At 38.3% G+C, this 18,437-nt stretch overlaps 1 protein-coding gene, 1 long non-coding RNA gene and 1 pseudogene across 6 annotated transcripts in view; 2 read left to right on the forward strand and 1 right to left on the reverse strand.

Annotated features, from left to right (window-relative positions):
• Positions 1-257: 257 nt before the first annotated feature.
• On the reverse strand, positions 258-2,355 carry LOC143883996 (uncharacterized). The gene is made up of 3 exons (XR_013252628.1): positions 1,988-2,355; positions 1,681-1,793; positions 258-1,063 (listed from the first exon to the last, which is right to left on the reverse strand). It is a non-coding gene; the product is annotated as an uncharacterized LOC143883996 (long non-coding RNA).
• A 741-nt stretch (positions 2,356-3,096) lies between these two features.
• LOC143883999 (cysteine-rich receptor-like protein kinase 25) lies at positions 3,097-10,321 on the forward strand (annotated as a pseudogene). The gene is made up of 7 exons (XR_013252630.1): positions 3,097-4,028; positions 4,587-4,706; positions 4,956-5,086; positions 5,230-5,440; positions 8,794-9,031; positions 9,334-9,484; positions 9,575-10,321. The product of XR_013252630.1 is annotated as a cysteine-rich receptor-like protein kinase 25 (transcript).
• Positions 10,322-13,937: 3,616 nt separating this feature from the next.
• The window catches only part of LOC143883997 (cysteine-rich receptor-like protein kinase 25), a 34,626-nt gene continuing 30,126 nt past the window's right edge, over positions 13,938-18,437 (forward strand). For 2 of the 4 annotated variants that reach the window (XR_013252629.1, XM_077387341.1), the window contains exons 1-4: positions 13,938-15,027; positions 15,645-15,764; positions 17,152-17,285; positions 17,430-17,643. Coding sequence is in view for 3 of the 4 variants with exons in the window: in XM_077387341.1 (XP_077243456.1) it covers positions 14,199-15,027; positions 15,645-15,764; positions 17,152-17,285; positions 17,430-17,643 (1,297 nt within the window). In the remaining variant the exon portion in view is untranslated. The remainder of the gene's footprint in view (positions 15,028-15,644; positions 15,765-17,151; positions 17,286-17,429; positions 17,644-18,437) is intronic. The other 2 variants (XM_077387342.1, XM_077387343.1) reach the window with 2 other exon arrangements.

Genomic DNA, 18,437 nt, shown 5'->3' on the forward strand with positions numbered 1-18,437 from the left:
CTATTAACAAAATGGTTTCTCTACTATTTGCACTGCAATATCCTTCTTCATAATTAAGGACTCTACCCTTTTGACTAACAAAATCAATCTCAAATCTTCCAAAACATCCAAAAGTTGTATTTTCTCAATGGGTATTTATCTCGAACCAAATCCAATCTTTCCAATCTGACTTTATGCCCTACCTATTCCAAAATTTTCAAACATTACTTCAAAATTTCTGCATTAACGTAAAAATACAGGACGGAAAGCATCACATCTCAAAGAGACACTCCTAATATTCAATAATTAAAATTAAAACAGTGACAATAAATTCGGTTGTTGAAAAGCCACCCATTTTACATCTCTAAACAGTAAATAAAGCTAAAAGTAAGGAAATAAGAAAAGAAAACAGCAACCATGAACTTTGGAACTTAAGATAATATAACTAAAATATAATGCGAGAGAAGATTATAAAGGAGAACAACAAACCTAGGAGGCCAAGAAGACAATTCACTGCCATTGGAGCACGCAGGTGATATCGAGCTTTTCAATTTGGGGCATCCACTGCCCAGCAGAGGCGGAGAGATTCCAATCAGCTGAGAGGGTTCTTCTAAAACTTTTAAAGGCTGCGAGGGTGATGGGTTTCCTCCTGAGAGTATTTCGAAATGTTGGGTTCAAATGAGAAGCGGGAAAAGCACAATGGGAGAGAATAGGCCGCAAAGGTAAGGTGGCAATGGATACCATCTCCTTCCATATTATCGCAGTTCTCCTTTGGAAGGGCTTCAGCAAATTTGGAAATAACGTTCCTTTTCACGCCTCTAACCGGCCATAAAATCAAAGGCGTAGAAGGCCACCCAACTTCTGAATGAAGCAAAACTCAAAAGAAGATGAAAACCACATTTCTGGTATCCAAATATTATTTGTGTTGTTTCTTTCCTTACTCTTTAATTGTCGGAGGCTCTGATCAAATAGCGGACAGCCGATCTCAAGAAAAAAAATCCAATTAGCAGGTCTATAATTGGCGCAAGGTTCGATAGCCACACTACGACATAGAATGCAGTAAAGAGGAAGAGGTCTGCAATAACTGCAAGTTCAGTAGGTCTGAGAGTACAAAAATTATGATCAAATATGTATGAAGATGCAAACGAACACAATGCTATTACCCCATAAATAAACAGCAGACATGACCTTATTGAATAGTCTCCAATACCATGAAATTAATCAAATACCATCAGATCGAAACTCTTAAATTGCCAGAAGCTCTGATGAAATAACAGGCATCCAATCTCATGAAAAAAAAAATCCAATTAATAGGTCTATAATTAGCGCTGGGTCCGGTAGTAAGACAACATAGAATGCTGTATTATGATACTCGAACTGCAAAAGCAATGGAATCACAAAATTCCAATCCATGTAATAAGGGAATATATGAATAGAATTCATCAAAAGGATATCAAAACAGCTGATTTCTAGTTTAGAAGAACATTATAGTCTAACTAATTGGGAGACAATGAACATCAATTCCATTCATCTTCAATAATCCGATCATAGAATTTATAAATATTTAGCAAGATGAAAACACACTTCCTTCAAGTGTCACATCTACTGCTATATACCCCAAATTGTTTTAGTTTTTGAAATGGATGGCAGTTACACAACGGTAATAAAAAGAAAACATTATGATAAACTCAGAATCAATACCCTATTTTGGAGCCATTCTTCCCCAAAATTCTTTGTTTGGGACAAAATGTTGCTCCGTCCCAAGAGAACCATCCCTTAATTCCCTCCATTCCATAAGGACTATAGGGAATTTCCTGAAACAGGAGAATTATCACCAAATGATCTAAAAAATCAAGGCATGCCTTAAAAGTATTAAAACCAAATAGAAATGAGAAACCCTTACACGCCAAAAATCAATCACAAAAAACATCTAACCTACCCTTAGAAACAACAAAAAAGAAGACACCATCTAATAAAGAAAAGAGAGAAAAACAGGCATTTTACTCACCTCTTTTTTCTCTTTCCATTTGATTAAGGGAGAAATTAGTGATGAGGTCAGAATTTGTGGAGGAACCATAGTATTTGATTGGATGGAGGCATGGCAAGGAGGAGAAGACGGAGATAGAGGAGGCAGACCATGAACGGCTTAGGGAGAGACGCGTGGGAGAGAAAGTGAGGGAGAAGGACACGTAATGGCCCTCCTTAGAGAGAGAAAGAGAGAGAGAGAGGCGGTGGAGACTATGCGTGGAGACAGAGAGAGACGCGTGGAGCATGCTTAAATCCAGAATTTCCAAACAAATTTAAAAATCCCTTACTTTTCTCATGAGAGAGAGAGAGAGAGAGGGCGGTGGAGACCGAATGTGAAGCGTTGCCCAGTACTCCCATAATTGCGATTTTACAAAGCTATCACGGCTACTTAAATTAGTAATTAATTCGGTATTTAATTCTGGGAAGCTGTGGGTGTGACACGTGGCACAACCTCAGCTTCCCACGTTCAGCTTTACTTATCTACTATAATAAGTCGGGATGAAAAGAGAGAGTTTTTTTGATTTTTTTGAAAAATTCGTGAGAATTACACCTCACATTTTTTTCACTTTTTTTTTTGAACAAATGCCCCCATTCAACTCATATAATTGCAATCCTACCCCTCCTTTATGCTTTTAACAAAGGCACCCATTATTTCATATAATTTCAATCCTACCCCTCCTTTATGCTTTTAAAAGGCACCCATTAGAGCCGTATAATTTCGATCTTACCCCCCTCTTTTATGATTTTTTAATTAAAAAACTATAGGGTGATCTTAACCATCCGATTTAAGATAAGAGGAATTATGGAAACATCTATAGATTGGAGGGATAGGATCAGCCTATGGAAATGATTTTTGGGGCACAACTTATTTATGTTGTGTTCCATCACATGGACGGTTTGGATCAACATATCACGTGGTCCGTACCGTTCTTTGTCGGCCTGTGGGTGTGACACGTGGCATATAGATAGATTGTGCCCAAGTTTTATAAAATAGAATTCGGTCGAAGCACGGCATTAGGTTAATTAGGCTGTGGCCGCAATCTCAGAAGTTTTTGACTATTCTTTTCCTCGTTGAATATTCCACTCTTTGCCATAAGTGCGTTAGCCGTTGCCCCCCCAAACATTTTCATTTTCTCCCTTGCTTCTTCACCTTCGAATCTTCGATGTATTATTATTCCTCTTCTTGCTCTCGTTTCTCTCCCATAGTGTTAGCCATTTTTTGGAGGAAATGATGTATCTTTCTGTACCAAAACTTACTAATTTACTTTCTTTTACCCTTGTGTTATTGCTCCTTCAAAGCCCCATTAAAGCCGATGACCCAACCTTCACCTCATGTGGCTCCTCTAATTACAGTACCGGGAGTCCGTTCGAGACTAACCTCAACGCCCTTCTTCCTTCTCTGCAGGGTAATAATGCTCAAAATCTCAACACCTTCTACAATATTACCTCCGGGGAAGACCCAAACAGAGTCTATGGCTATTCCCAGTGCATGTCTGGTGCTTCTGCTCAAGATTGCGAGGCTTGCCTAAAAAATGCCTCAGTTGAGATTCTCCAACTCTGTCCAAACCGAACACAAGCTGTTGTTCGCTATTACAACTGTATCTTACGCTATTCGAACCAGCAATTTTTCTCCCAACTCAACAGTGGGATTCAACGTGGGATATGTCGCGTACAGGACGCTTCCGACCCAGTTCTTTTTAATGGGAGATTAGGAGATTTGATGAGCGATCTGACGTTGAATGCTTCTTCCGACCCTTCAAAAATAGCCACAGGGGATACCAAAGTGGGGGACTTTACAAGGCTTTATGGTTTGGGGCAGTGCACAAGAGATTTGTCTCAAGGAGACTGCCAATCGTGTCTTGAAACAATGATCGGTAATATTCCGAGCGGTTGTCCTAATCAAACTGGAGGGAATTTCTATTGTGTGAGTTGTAATATAAGGTATGACACATATCTCTTCTATGATGTATCACCACCCCCTCCTGGGACAGTTGCAGTGCCTCCTTCTATAGAGCCTTCTCGTAAGTGTTGTTCCCTCTCTCTCTCTCTCTCTCTCTCTCTCTCTCTCTCTCTCTCTCTCTCTCTCTCTCGTTATATATAAGATATGCAGATTTCTGAACTTTTAATTTTAGGAGAAATTAAGCTTGGGACCAATTAATCTAAAAATATCAGAATTGATTGGAAAAGATGAGAAGAAAAAAGCCCAATAGATTTATGGAAGAAAGGCCTATCAGGAAAAAAAACACACAAGAAAGAGATGTAATGAAAAAAATTGAAAACACCATAAAAAAGTGGGGGTGTGTTTATGGAAGGATTTCTCAGTAATCATTATGTATTTTTTAATTCAAGAGAAACAACCGTCTATCTTTAAAAAGAAGGAACAAAGTAGGGATGCTTGTGTAATGATTTTGGGTCATCTTTTTCATTTTTCTTTTAACCAGCTTTTGTCATTTTGACCTTTCTAAATTGAGGGCTAGCTTCTTTTAATTTACTTGCTATGGCAGCATAGGAGTCTCACTAGGGTACTAGAGGGTGGCCAAATTATGTTTATATATGGAATTTGTTTACTGTTTATGCAGGAAATAAGAATGGATCGAAGATGGTTCTTATTATCATCATCGTTGTGGTTTCTACATTGGTTCTGGTCGCCATCATTTGCGCCTGGTTATGGAAAAGGAAGCCAATGAAAAGAACTGATAGTAAGTAGCTTGCAATTTCACTGTCCGTAACTCCTTTCTTCTTTTAGAAGTTAGTGCTTTGTTATAAGAAAGAGAAACATAAAATTATAACAAGAGCCTATCCTAGTGGCAAAAGGAGAGAGAAAGGGAATTGTGGAGGCAAAGTAGATGACAAGAACAAGAAACCAAAGGCAGAGACATTAATGTTTGAAACAGATTATAAAAATGATGATTATTATGGTTATTATCTAAAAATTTGTTTTTTGATAGATGTTGGAGTTCAAGAGGAGATTGCATGTTCAGAATCACTATTATTTGGCTTGGCTACACTTAAAACAGCCACGGATAACTTCTCTGGTGCAAATAAACTTGGAGAAGGCGGGTTTGGTCCTGTTTACAAGGTAACAAATAGCTAGCATTGAGCCATACAATTTTCAACTAGATAGGATTAATCTCAACAGTTTCAAATTGTAGAAAGTAGTATTGTTTCAAAATTTTCCCTAATTAGAGAGGTTTCCTTAAATCATGTTGCTATTTTCTATAGGGTATGCTAAAGGATGGAAGGGAAATAGCTGTAAAAAGGCTTTCAGGAAGATCAACACAAGGAATAGAAGAACTGAGAAATGAGATAATGTTGGTTGCTAAACTTCAGCACAAGAACCTTGTAAGGTTGTTGGGTTTCTGCTTAGAGGACCATGAGAAGATGCTTGTTTATGAATACTTGCCTAACACCAGCCTTGACACCTTTCTATTTGGTTTGTGACCTTCTCACAGATATCTCGATTTTGTTTATGAGTTTATGAATACTCACATATATGCTTGTTTATGAATCCTTGCCTAACACCAGCCTTGACACCTTTCTATTTGGTTGTGACCTTCTCACAGATATCTTGATTTTGTTTCTGAGTTTTTCAACTTCTGTCGCATTTGAACTAAGAGCAGCAAGGTTTCCCATGTTATTCTAGTTAACAGCCCTTTATGTACCTCTTTGGAAAAAAACAAAACCACCCTTTATGTGTTGTCATTCTGTTTCAAGTTTAAATTAAGTATACAAAGTCAATAGATTTGGATATGTTAAAGTATAAAATATAAATAACGCCTTTCTCCAACAGCTTAAGCTTTTGGAGAAGTTGGTAAGTTAACATGGTATCAGAGCCAAAGGTCTCGAGTTCAAACCTCCCGGATAGCAAAAATCCACATGCGATGGTCAGCCCAAAGTGGGACCACATGTGCCACGTGTTTGCCAAGTGGGCCACACGTGCGGGGGAGTGTTAAAAGTATAAAAGATAAATAAAGCCTTTCTCCAACATCTTAGGCTTTTGGAGAAGTTGGTAAGTTATCAAGATATAAGTTTTTTTAACTCAACATATTTGTATAAGGTTTTATTGTTTTTACTCAACATATTGGTTCTTATTTTTCACAAGCTTCGCCTCCTGCTTAAAGAGAAAACAGCTCCCCCATACAAAGATATCATTTTTTTTTGCTACATTAGCAATGAATTTTTTTAGAGAAGATAAAAGAAAACAGAGGGTGAAATACTGTATTGTAATGACAAAGAAAAACAAGGTTGTTCAGAAAGAATGATGAAAAGAATGTTTGATTTGAATTTTTGCTATATTACATTTGTGTTTACAAATGTGTATACATGAGTGGATCCCAATATCCTATATTACAATGGATCCCAAAATTAGGATCGTGATTACATGAGTGAAGAAGTCAAGTTGCTATATTACAAACGTATGTGATTTCCTATTTTGTTCTTCATTTCCCAATATGCACATTACTACAGGACATGCTCCCTATATAGAAAGCTTCCTAGGGAGGAATTTTCCTACATAGAAAGTTTCCTAATTGATGCAGAGTATCCCCTTTAGCAGACTTTACATTGGCCTTCAAAAGCTCATTAGAGTAGTTTTGTTTAGTTGTTTCATTACTTGGGAGGTATTTTAGCCATTTTAGTCTTTCTATATGCATTTTACTCATTTCATTAAGTAAGGGTAGTTTAGGGTTTTAAACCTTGTAATGGGCTATATTTGGGGAGCTTTTGATAATTTTCAGTAGAAACTTAGGGTTTTAATCCCGTTTATGTTGAATTCAAATGAGCAAGGAAGAATAAAAGCTTGGGGTTCAAGCTTTCTTCCTAGTTTCTTGTTTTTCCTTGTAGATTGGAAGCAGTCCTTCCAATTGTAGAAGAAATTTGGCATCCCCATGCTCAATTCATCCTCTTTGTTTCGAAATCCTCAAAAAAGCAAGACGTTTTGCAAGAATGTGGTTGAAAATAGCATATCTTGTGAGTTTTGTCAGTTGGAGTTTTCCTCCATTAATTGCATTCAGTTTGAACCAAAATTTGCAAGTGATCCTCATTTCTGTAAGTAATCTTCTTTCTCCGTGAAAGAGGTGTGGAACATTTGCTCAGACTGGAACATTTGAAGGGTAGAGCAGATTTCATAACAGTTTATTACTATTTGCGTTTGCGTCCATGAACCTGCGCACGGTTCCATTCTGGTGGATGACTGAGTTCTTAGAGGAAGAACAACCTCAGCTCCAGACGGCTTTTCCTTGACTGAATTGAATAAGCATGGTTATCGTTTGACTATATTCACTTGAAAGGCGTTAGTTGCTAGTGTTGGTTTCTACACATTTTTTTATTGCAAGGACTCATTAGAAACCCAAAGCAAATGGCAGTTCATGTTGAAACGGCCGTGTATATTCTCATTGAGGTCACATAGGAGATATTTTCCTGTATAAATGATGTTTGTTTATTATCATTTCAAATATTGAAAGAATCCTCGGCAAGCTTATCATTCAAGGAGAATTAGAACCGCTACCTTGGAAGGGAGGCTTGGATATGATTTCATTCGATAATAGCCAGCCACCTTCCCATTTGGAAATTGTGCTGTCTTGTTGGTTTATCTGTGCTTGCATGAAATTTACTGTTCCATGCCTACAATTTGAGGAAATTCCAAAACCATAAATCTTGCATGGACTTCTTAATTTGTGAACGACAAGGTATTAAAAATGCATCAGACTCGAGGAGCAGTACTTTCAAATTATTGCTTCGGTTTAAGCATTTCGAGTGATATAGGAATATACTTTAATACTTGTGGATTCACTATCAAACATGTTTGATGGCTGAGTTGGACGGTATTAGCTAAAGTGGATGGAAAGCTAAAGCTATTGTGGACTACCATATTTTCCCACTTTCTCAACAACAGACCTGATAGGTGAGGTATTGTAAGACAAGGGTCAACTACACTAATTTGTGCTAGAGCTTGACTTCAATCGAGAGCCAAATGTACACTTTAGTTCAGAATTCTGAACTTAGGAACATCATATCAGCCACCATTTTCGTCTCTTTCAAAGCTCTTTTCCACGCATCTAATTATTCCCGGCAACTTAAAACTTGGCTTCCGCACACTTACTCTCTGTCACAAATAAAGCCGGCTGCCAAAAGAAAAACCATGAGAAAGACAAACAATCATCAACTGGCTGAACAAAACAATGCCACTGACAAAGGCGGGTGTGGATCGCTAGTCTATTCTCATAGGGGACGCAGCCATAGTGGAGGAGACTTAATGCGAACATTGTCCTGGATACAAATTGTATGTTTTAATACATTTGTACGGAAATACTATGTTCCGGGGACAACTTGTCCCCTATGTTAAAGTTGGGATGATGGAATAAAATTCTTAGTTACCTTTAAAAAAAAGAAGACAATGCCACTGACAAACTGAACTTTTGTACGCTCTTTGCGATTACCCTGATAACATTTACTTAACTGTAGGGTTTGAAAGTCACCCAAAACAGGATTCCATATAGTAGCTTTATTAATTGTCTAAGGTAAAGTTTGATGATGATGCTTTAATTAATATGTTCAAGTCTTGGTGAATTGGTAGGACTTAATAGCAGTTTTTGTTATCAGTTATCAGAAGACTGCTTGTCAATTTAACTATATAATCTTACATTATTTGATCTGAAAAAATTTCTGTTGGTGCTTGAGAAACATCTATATGGGTTAAACTTCAACGGATTGTGTTTCCTCAGTTTGCTCATATCTTTACATAATTATATACACTGACTGCTTTTTTTCTTTTTCTTTTTGAGGCAGATCCGGCCAAACGAGTATTACTAGACTGGGAAAGACGATACAAGATCATAGAAGGAATTGCTCGAGGGCTTCTGTATCTTCATGAAGATTCCCGGCTTAGGATTATTCATCGGGATTTGAAAGCTAGCAATATTTTGATGGATGGAGACATGAACCCTAAAATTTCAGACTTCGGTTTGGCAAAACTTTTTGGTGGAGATGAAACCCATGGTTGCACAAATCGCATTGCCGGAACATAGTAAGTTAAAAAATTTAATCTCATTCTCATTTTAATCTTAGATTAACATCTAGAGTATCCCAACTAGAGGATCTCAAATCTCCTGAACTCAGATAAGTGCCTGCTCACTGAACGACAAGACCTTAAATGAATAGTAGGTCAAGGAGACTTGTGTCTCCTTGACCTATACCTGAAACAATTAGGGGGATCCCTCGGACCATATTTCCTTCCACATAATTTTATATAGATTGAAAATTTGTCTTACTAGCACTCTTGAATTTAAACGGAGGAAGTAAACATAATTTGGTTGTTGACACATGCAGTGGTTATATGTCACCTGAATACGTTATGCATGGGCAATTTTCAACTAAATCAGACGTATTTAGCTTCGGTGTTTTAGTTCTAGAAATCATAACTGGCCGGAAGAATGCTGGTTTCCACGAGTCTGACGGCGCTACAAACCTTCTAAGCTATGTAAGTACTAATTTATAGATTGTAAGTTTCTCTGGACAATACATTTATGTAGCTAGAGACAAGGATTTACAATTTTTATGGACTCAACAGACATGGCGATATTGGAGAGAAGAAAGCGTGTTAGATATAGTGGATCGAACACTTGGTGAACGATACCCGAGAGACGAGGTGTTTCGATGCATTCATATGGGACTACTATGTGTTCAAGAAGATGCAAGTGAAAGACCCGCTATGTCTTCAATTGTTCTCATGCTCAATAGCAACTCTATAACTCTTACAAATCCCTTCACGCCTGCATTTTGTGTTGAGACCCGGATGATGCCGAATATGCTATCAAGTGTTACTGCAAGTGAGTCTGAACAATCAGGATCACTAACTTCAAGGGAGTCTGAACAATCAAGATTACTGATCAGCAACTCGAGATAGAAGACCCTTATAAACAAGTGTAGGGTTGTAATTTGGACATCTCTTTAGTTAAGTTCAATTTTTCTTAAGAAGCCAAGGCAAATTATTTCCATTTGCAATTTTCTTCAACATCTTGTTTGGATGCATAAGATGTCTTTAGTATGTATATTTGGTCGCAAGAACAGTAAGTATAACATATTGTTTAAAGGAACAAGATATAAATGTATTGGGATTTTTGTTCGTTGGTATCTAAATAAATTTGGGGAAATGATGTCTGCACTCCCTTCTTTGTTTTATTGATGTTGTTTCTCTCATTATTTACACTATTCAAATTAGTAGTTAAAGGCTGTTAAAAATAGTCCAAAAAAGGTGTAAACAATTGCTTTGTATTCTATCTGTGGAGTTCTAGTCATTGGAGAAAGATCTCTGATCTACCCTTCTCTCTCTCTCTCTCTCTCTCTCTCTCTCTACGAGCACTACAAATATCTCCACAAGAGCACTTTATGGCTGTTGTGTAGGTAAGAACCTTTTGCATACATGGCTGGTGCATATTGTTGTTGCGTTATGGATTGGATGGCTAAGATCCATCATGGTTGTTGGGGGTTTCCTTTTAGGACATGATCATCCAAGGTGGTTTCCACTTGATGGATGGCTTGGATCACCTGATTGTGAGATCAACTTTAATAGCTAATTAGAAAAATATTAACCCAAAGGGTAGTGTCATTGAAACAAGGGAGTACTGAGTGTGTATCATATCCCAAATAAGGCATATCAAATGTCAAAGTCAAATATGGGATCGTTAAACCCAGTTTTATATTATGCAAGCCCATGTAGTCCAGTATTTTTCGAAAGGAACTATACTGGTTGCATCATAGGATCTGTACTCGTTTCTTATTCTTTTCCTCGTCATCGAATTTTCCCATCTCCCCAATAAGCGCGTTCGGCCCACAAACACTTCCAATTTTCCCCTTCTTCACATTCGATGTGTGCTTCGCCTTGCCTATCCCTTCTCTCACACACCCATCTTTCGAAATGGTGTATGTATCAAAACTCATTGATTTACTTCCTTTTACCCTTGTTTTATTGCTCCTCCAAAGCCCCGTTAAAGCCGAAAATCCAGTGTTCTACTTATGTGAGGGTTCATCTAATTACAGTACCGGGAGTCAGTTCGAGACAAACCTCAACACCCTTCTGCGATGTGAGACTTTCAACGGTGGTGGTCCTCACAATATTACACAACATGATAATATGTATTATATACTTTGTAGACTTTCAACGGTGCTAGTTGGGAAAATGGTGGAAGAAGGGGTGTAAATATCATATCCACCAAATAATTAATAGTGTCCAAATTTATAAAATAGGAATCGGACGAAGCACGGCTTTTGTAGACCTCTTCAAAGTTGCTGGTTGGGGGAAATGGTGGAAATAAATTTCATTTCCACCAAATCATAATAGTGCCCATATTTATAAAATAGGAATCGAGCTAAGCACGGTTTTGTTAGACCTCTTCAACGTTGCTGGTTAGGGGAAATAATGAAAAAGAGGGTGTAAATATCATTTCTGCCAAATAAATATCATTTCTGCCAAATAATAAGGGCAATGACAAATTTGCACCCTTCTATTACCATATTCACCCCCCTATTTTTTAAAATGGACTGTACAGCCCACACCATTGGATAATCCAAACCATCCATTTGATGGGCCACAGTGTAAATAGGTTGTGCCCCAAAAATCATTTCCATAGGATGATCCTAGATCGGAGGCCCATCAAATTGACGGTTTGGATCATCCTAGGGTGTGGCATGTACAGTCCATTGTGAAAAATAGGGGGTGAATTTATCGCTGCCCAAAAATAATTGTGCCCAAATTTAAAAAGGAGGATCCGTTTAGAAAATAAAAATGTGTGTGACATCACCGTTGATTTGATCTTTTTCATGGTGTATTTAATGCTTTTATTGGCTTTTATGCCCCTTACTTTGTCTTTTAGTTGACGCGATTGTAATTGCAACATAGTACGCAAAGCGGGCACCATTCATCTTATGACGAAACACGCATAATTCTTAAAAAACGGGTGAATAAAAAGACCCTGATGCCCTTCCTGATATAATCAGAGCTCAGATAGCCTCATCATATTTGGCGGAAGATGGTACTTGTCATGATTCTCTTTGCAGGCACCTTTTTCATTATTTTAGTGCAGGCATCTTAATGAGAAAATGAGGCTGCATTTAATGCATTTCTCATTCCCCGTTAATGCATGGAACGCTGACGGAATTAGGGGTGCAACTCGGGTCGGGTTGGTTCCAATCCGAACCCAACCCAAGCAACCATTTGGTCAACCCGAACCCGATCCGACCCGAGTTCCAACTCGATAAGGTTCAACCTGACCCGACCTAAGGAACCCTTTTTGCTAAACCCGACTTCAACCCAACCAAACCCGAGATTTTTAGCTTAAAAAATTTTTAAAAAAATTATTAAAAAAATCGGGTTCACTCGGGTCGGGTTGCCCAAGCCTTCAACCCAAACTCAACCCGGGTTGAGAAAACCCAACCCGACCTCGACCTGAACTCAACCCAACCTGACCTTTTCCTGGGTTGAACCCGTCGGGTTCGAGTTGAGCCCGCCCAAGTTGCACCCCTAGATGGAATTGCACAAGTAATCATCGCTTCATCTCCACGTGTATCTCTATATACATCAAATAAAGGGGATAATGCTGATGTTTTCAAATAAAAGTTGACGTTATCATGTTTAAAATCTGTTTCCCTTATGTAAAGTGTGCGCGAATTTTAAAGATTGTCTAGAATGTTGCCAGTATTTGATTTGTGTATTAACTTCTTCAGATCAAGCCATCGAGTATAATGCCGGAATCTTGAGTATGCTTCTGGAATTTCTAGGTTCAAACATATAAAGTACGCTGCCGGAATATAGAGTACACCACCGGAATCTCGAGTACACCGTCGGAATATCAAGTACACTTCCAAAATTTCTGGGTTCAAACACATTTAGTACGCCGTCGGAATCTCGAGTATGCCACCAGAATCTCTCAAGTACATCAAAATATGTCCACTTGTTAAGGATCTCATGGTCTCTGCTTATGGGTGATAGCCAAGATTTAAATGAACCCGAGGTTTTCTGGGTTCAAATTGATGCAAATTGTAGGCACATGTTAAAACCAAACCAAAGCTAGCAATAAAGAAAGACGCTACCGTTCCATCAAAATTCGTCCACGTGTCAAGATCCACCTATCTTTGCTTATTGTCGACGACCAAGATTAAAACAAATCCAAGATTTTTTAGATTCAAACACATGTTCAAACTAGACCTGGCAAAATGGGACCTGTACCTGCCATTCCGTTTTCAACTTTTTATTTTTAAGGCCTAAACACTAAACAGTAAAAAATAGACTATGTGGGTGGGCCAACAAAACAAGTCAAACGAATCAGACTATGTAACTGATATCTTTAGTTGTATCAAAACATACACTAGTTAAAGTGAATGAAAAATTGTATGATGAATGGGCGTATAAACATGTACTCATCATCCCATCCTTGATATTTGATCCAACAGCAGCTGACTTGTTAAGAAGCTGCTGTTGGATTAAATATCAAGGCTCGTACATCCGTCGTACCACCTTTATGTGTTCATACACCCATTCATCGTATAATTTCTTTTGGTAAATATATATATATATATATATATATATATATATATATATATATATATATATATATAAAATTTTTTCTTTAAATTTGCCGGATTACCCGCGGGTATGCTCGTACCCGCCCGGGTGGGTTCCGGGTTCATAAAGGCTACCCGTATCTGCACGGGTTACCCGTTTGCCCGGTCTAGTTCACGAACGAAATGATGATAGCCAAGGTGGCCTTGTGCAACACGCTAGCTTCCCCTGCATTAATTGGGGAAGTAAAATGCAATAAATGCAGCTCATATTCTTTTAAGACAATAATAAAATAGGAAAAAAAGTGGCTGTGAAGATAATCATGTAATGATTCTCAAACGAGAGGGCGTTAGGGTCACTATTTGCAAGGTGAAAGGTGAAAGGTGCTTGGTCGACAAGATGAAAGGTGCCCCCTTTCATACTATGTTGTCTGTTCGGTACTTTTCTCTTTATAAAATAGGATTAAGTGAACGGACGGCACTAGGTTGCTGATGTTTTGTCCATAGCTCGACTTTGAAGTTTTTGAGTTTTTTTTTTTTGTCTCATGGAATCTTCCACTCTGCACTAACCGCGTTTGGCGTTCCGCTTCGGCCCCAAAACTTTTCCATTTCCCCCCTTCCTTCTTCACATTCGATGTATGGGCTTTTTGCTCTCGCTTTTCGAAATGATCTATCTTTCTTTACCAAAACTCATTGATTTACTTTCTTTTACCCTTTTATTATTCCTCCTTCAGAGCCCCGTTGAAGCCGAAATTCCCATCTTCACCTTATGCCAGGGCTCCACTAATTACAGCACCGGGAGCCAATTCGAGACCAACCTCAAAGCCCTTCTTCCTTCTCTGCAGGGTAATAATGCTCAAAATCTCAACACCTTCTACAATACTACCTCTGGCCAAGACCCAAACAGAGTCTATGGCTATTCCCAGTGCATGTCTGGTGCTTCTGCTCAAGATTGCGAGGCTTGCCTAAAAAATGCCTCAGTTGAGATTATCCAACTCTGTCCAAACCGAACACAAGCTGTTGTTCGCTATTATAACTGTATCTTACGCTATTCGAACCAGCAATTTTTCTCCCAACTCAACAGTGGGATTCAACGTCCGATATGTCGCGCACAGGAAGCTTCCGACCCAGTTCTTTTTAATGGGAGATTAGGAGATTTGATGAGCAATTTGACGTTGAGTGCATCTTCAAACCCTTTAAAAATAGCCATAGGGGATACCAAAGTGGGGGATTTTACAAGGGTTTATGGTTTGGGGCAGTGCACTAGAGATTTGTCTCAAGGAGACTGTCAGTCGTGCCTTGAAACCATGATCGGTGACATTCCGACCGGTTGTGCTAATCTAACTGGAGGGAATTTTTATAGTGTGAGTTGTACTATAAGGTATGAAACATATCCCTTCTTTGATGCCTCACCACCCCCTCCTGGGACAGTTGCAGTACCTCCTCTTCCTCCTTCAGAGCCTTCCGGTAAGTGTTGTTTGTTCATTGCTTATTTAGTTCTCTCTCTCTCTCTCTCTTCTTCTCTCTCTCTCTCTCTCTCTCTCTCTCTCTCTCTCTCTCTATATATATATATATATATATATATATATATATATATATATATATATAAGATATGCAGATTTCTGAACTTTTAATTTTAAGAAAAATTAAGCTTGGGACCAATTAATATAAAAATATCAGAATTGGTAGGGAAATGATGACCAGAAAAAAGAACAATAGATATATGGAAGAAAGGGTAATCAGAAAAAAAGAAGAAGGACAATACAAGAAAGGGATGTGTGTTTTTATAGAAGGATTTCTCAGTAATTATTAGGTTTTTTTTTCTTTTCAAATTCAAGGGTCACTACCTTCTATCTTCTAACAAAAATGGAGAAAAGTAGGGGTGCTTGTGGAATGATTTCTGGGTTGTCTTCGTTTTTCTTTTAACCAGCTTTTGTCATTTTGACCAATACTACCGATTAACTTTCTAAATCGAGGCTTAGCTTCTTTTAATTTCCCTGCTACAGCAGCATAGGAGTCTCATTAGCGTACCAGAGGGTGGCCAAATTATGTTTATAGATGGAATTTGCTTACTGATTATGCAGGAAAAAAGAGTGGATCAAAGACAGTTCTTATTATCATCATCGTTGTGGTTTCTATGTTGGTTCTGATCTCCATCATTTGCGCATGGCTATGGAAGAGAAAGACAGTGAAACAAACTAATAGTAAGTAGCCTGCAATTTGACTGTCTGTAATTCCTTCATTTTTTTTACTAGTTAGTGCTTTATTATAAGAAAGAGAAACAGAAATTATAACAAGAGCCTAGCCTAGTGGCAAAAGGAGAGAGAGGGTAACATATAGGTTTCCAATAAAAAAAGGGAAACATGGAGGCAAAGCAGATGACAAGATCAAGTAACCAAGGCTGCAGGGGTGGAGCCAGGAATTTACACTTGTCGGTGGGTGTGTTAGGTGTTTTTTTTGTTTTGTTTTGTTTTTTGTTTTTTTTTTTTGGGGGGGGGGGTGGGGGGAGGGGACGGGCTGCGGGGGGCATGGTCATTTGAACCATTCACACACACACACACACAAATGATATATATAATTTTTATAATCTGTTTTTGTGTGTGTGTGTGTGTGTGTGTTAGCAGGAAGGAAGAAATGAGAGGGGGGGGGGGCGGTGGTGGGTGTGTGAGATGGGCTGCTGGGGGTATGGTCATTTGAACCATTCACACACAAAAAACAGATTATATATATATATATATAGGGAAAGGTGTGCGTACTCGGTCGAGTAGATAAGCTTATCTACTCGGTCGGGTTAAAAACAGTGGGGGCCCACATTTTTGGGGTGATCCAAACCATTCATTTGAAAGGCCCTTACCTAGATAGGGTGTCCACAAAAAATCAGCCCTATAGGATCATCCTAACCCATGCAACAGTGGAGGGAAAAATGGGGAAAAATGGACAAACACAGCTTGTCCATGAATCTGCCCATTTTTCCCTCCACTGTTGGATGGGTTAGGATGATCCTATGGGGCTGATTTTTTGTGGACACCCTATCTAGGTAAGGGCCTTTCAAATGAATGGTTTGAATCACCCCAAAAATGTGGGCCCCCACTGTTTTTAACCCGACCGAGTAGATAAGCTTATCTACTCGACCGAGTACGCACACCTTTCCCATATATATATATATATATGGTACGCTCGAGTGCCCAATCACATGTGGGCCCACTTTGTTAGGATGATCCAAAGCATTCATTTGAAAGGCCCTAACATAGATGGAGTGTGTACCAAAAATCAGCTCCATAGGATCATCCTAACCCATCCATTTGTGGAGGGCAAAATGGACAGACAACAAATCTGCCCATTTTTTCCCTCCACTTTTGGAGAGGTTAGGATGATTCAATGGAGCTGATTTTTGGTACACACCCTATCTATGATAGGGCCTTGCAAATGAATGCTTTGGATCACTACAAAAAATGTGGGACCCATGTGATTGGGGCACTCGAGCGTACCATAAGCTTGGTACGCTCGAGCATACAATCCTTTTCCTCATATATATATATATATTTGAATGGTATAATTATTATGGTTGTTATATAAAAATTTGTTTTACAGTAGATGTTGGATTTCAAGAGGAGATTTCATGTTCAGAATCGCTATTATTTGGCTTGGCTACACTTAAAGCAGCCACAGATAACTTCTCTGGTCCAAATAAACTTGGAGAAGGCGGGTTTGGTCCTGTTTACAAGGTAACAAATAGCCATAATTGAGCCATGCAATTTATCAACTAGATGAGATTATTCTCAACCGTTACAAATTATAGAAAGTAGTCTTCTTTCAAATTTTACCTGAATTAGTGAGGTTTCCTCAAATCATGTTGGTATTTTCTATAGGGTTTGCTAAAGGATGGAAGGGAAATAGCTGTAAAAAGGCTTTCAGGAAGATCAACACAAGGAATAGAAGAACTGAGGAATGAGATAATATTGTTGGTTGCTAAACTTCAGCACAAGAACCTTGTAAGGTTGTTGGGTTTCTGCTTAGAAGACCATGAGAAGATGCTTGTTTATGAATACTTGCCGAACACCAGCCTTGACACCTTTCTATTTGGTTTGTGACCTTCTCACAGATATCTCAATTTTGCTTATGAGTTTTTCAACTTCTGTCTAGTTTGTGCTCAGAGGGGCAAGGTTTCCCATGTTATTCTAGTTAACAACCCTTTATGCACCCCATTCGAAAAAAAACCAACCCTTTATGTATCGTTGTTCTGTTTCAGATTTAAATTAAGTATACAAAGTCAATAGATTTGGATATAAGGCTTTATTGTTTTTACTCAACATATTGGTATAAGGTTTTATTGTGTTTACTCAACATATTGGTTCTTATTTGTCACGAGCTTCATCTTCTGCTTAAAGAGAAAACAGCTCCACTATACACAGATAATCATTCTTTTTTGCTACGTTATCAATGAATTTTTCATTGAAGACTAAAAGACAAAAGAGGGTAAAAACCTAAAATAGTGTATCGAAATGACAGAGAAAAACAAGGTTGCTCAGAAAGAATAAATGAAAAAAATGACGAAAGGAATATTTGATTCAGATTTTTGCTATATTACATTCGTGTATTCAGATATTTATGTGTAGACTATACAGCAATGGATCCTAAAATTAGGACTGTGATTACGTCAATAGAGAAGGTAATTTGTTTTATTACAAACATATGTGCTTTCCTATTTTTTTTCTTCATTTCCCAACATGCACACGGTACAACATGACATGCTGCCTACATAGAAAGCTTCCTAGAGAGAAAATTTCCTAACACTCCCCTCCATGTTGGAGCGTGAAGGTCACAAATACCCAACTTGCAAGTTGCAAGTTGCAAGTTGCAAGTTAGGCCTTGGAAAA

This window comes from Tasmannia lanceolata, unplaced genomic scaffold, assembly GCF_043159265.1.
Source record: "Tasmannia lanceolata isolate RefF3 unplaced genomic scaffold, GAP_Taslan_0.1 ptg000008l, whole genome shotgun sequence".
NCBI classification, from domain to species: Eukaryota; Viridiplantae; Streptophyta; class Magnoliopsida; order Canellales; family Winteraceae; genus Tasmannia; species Tasmannia lanceolata.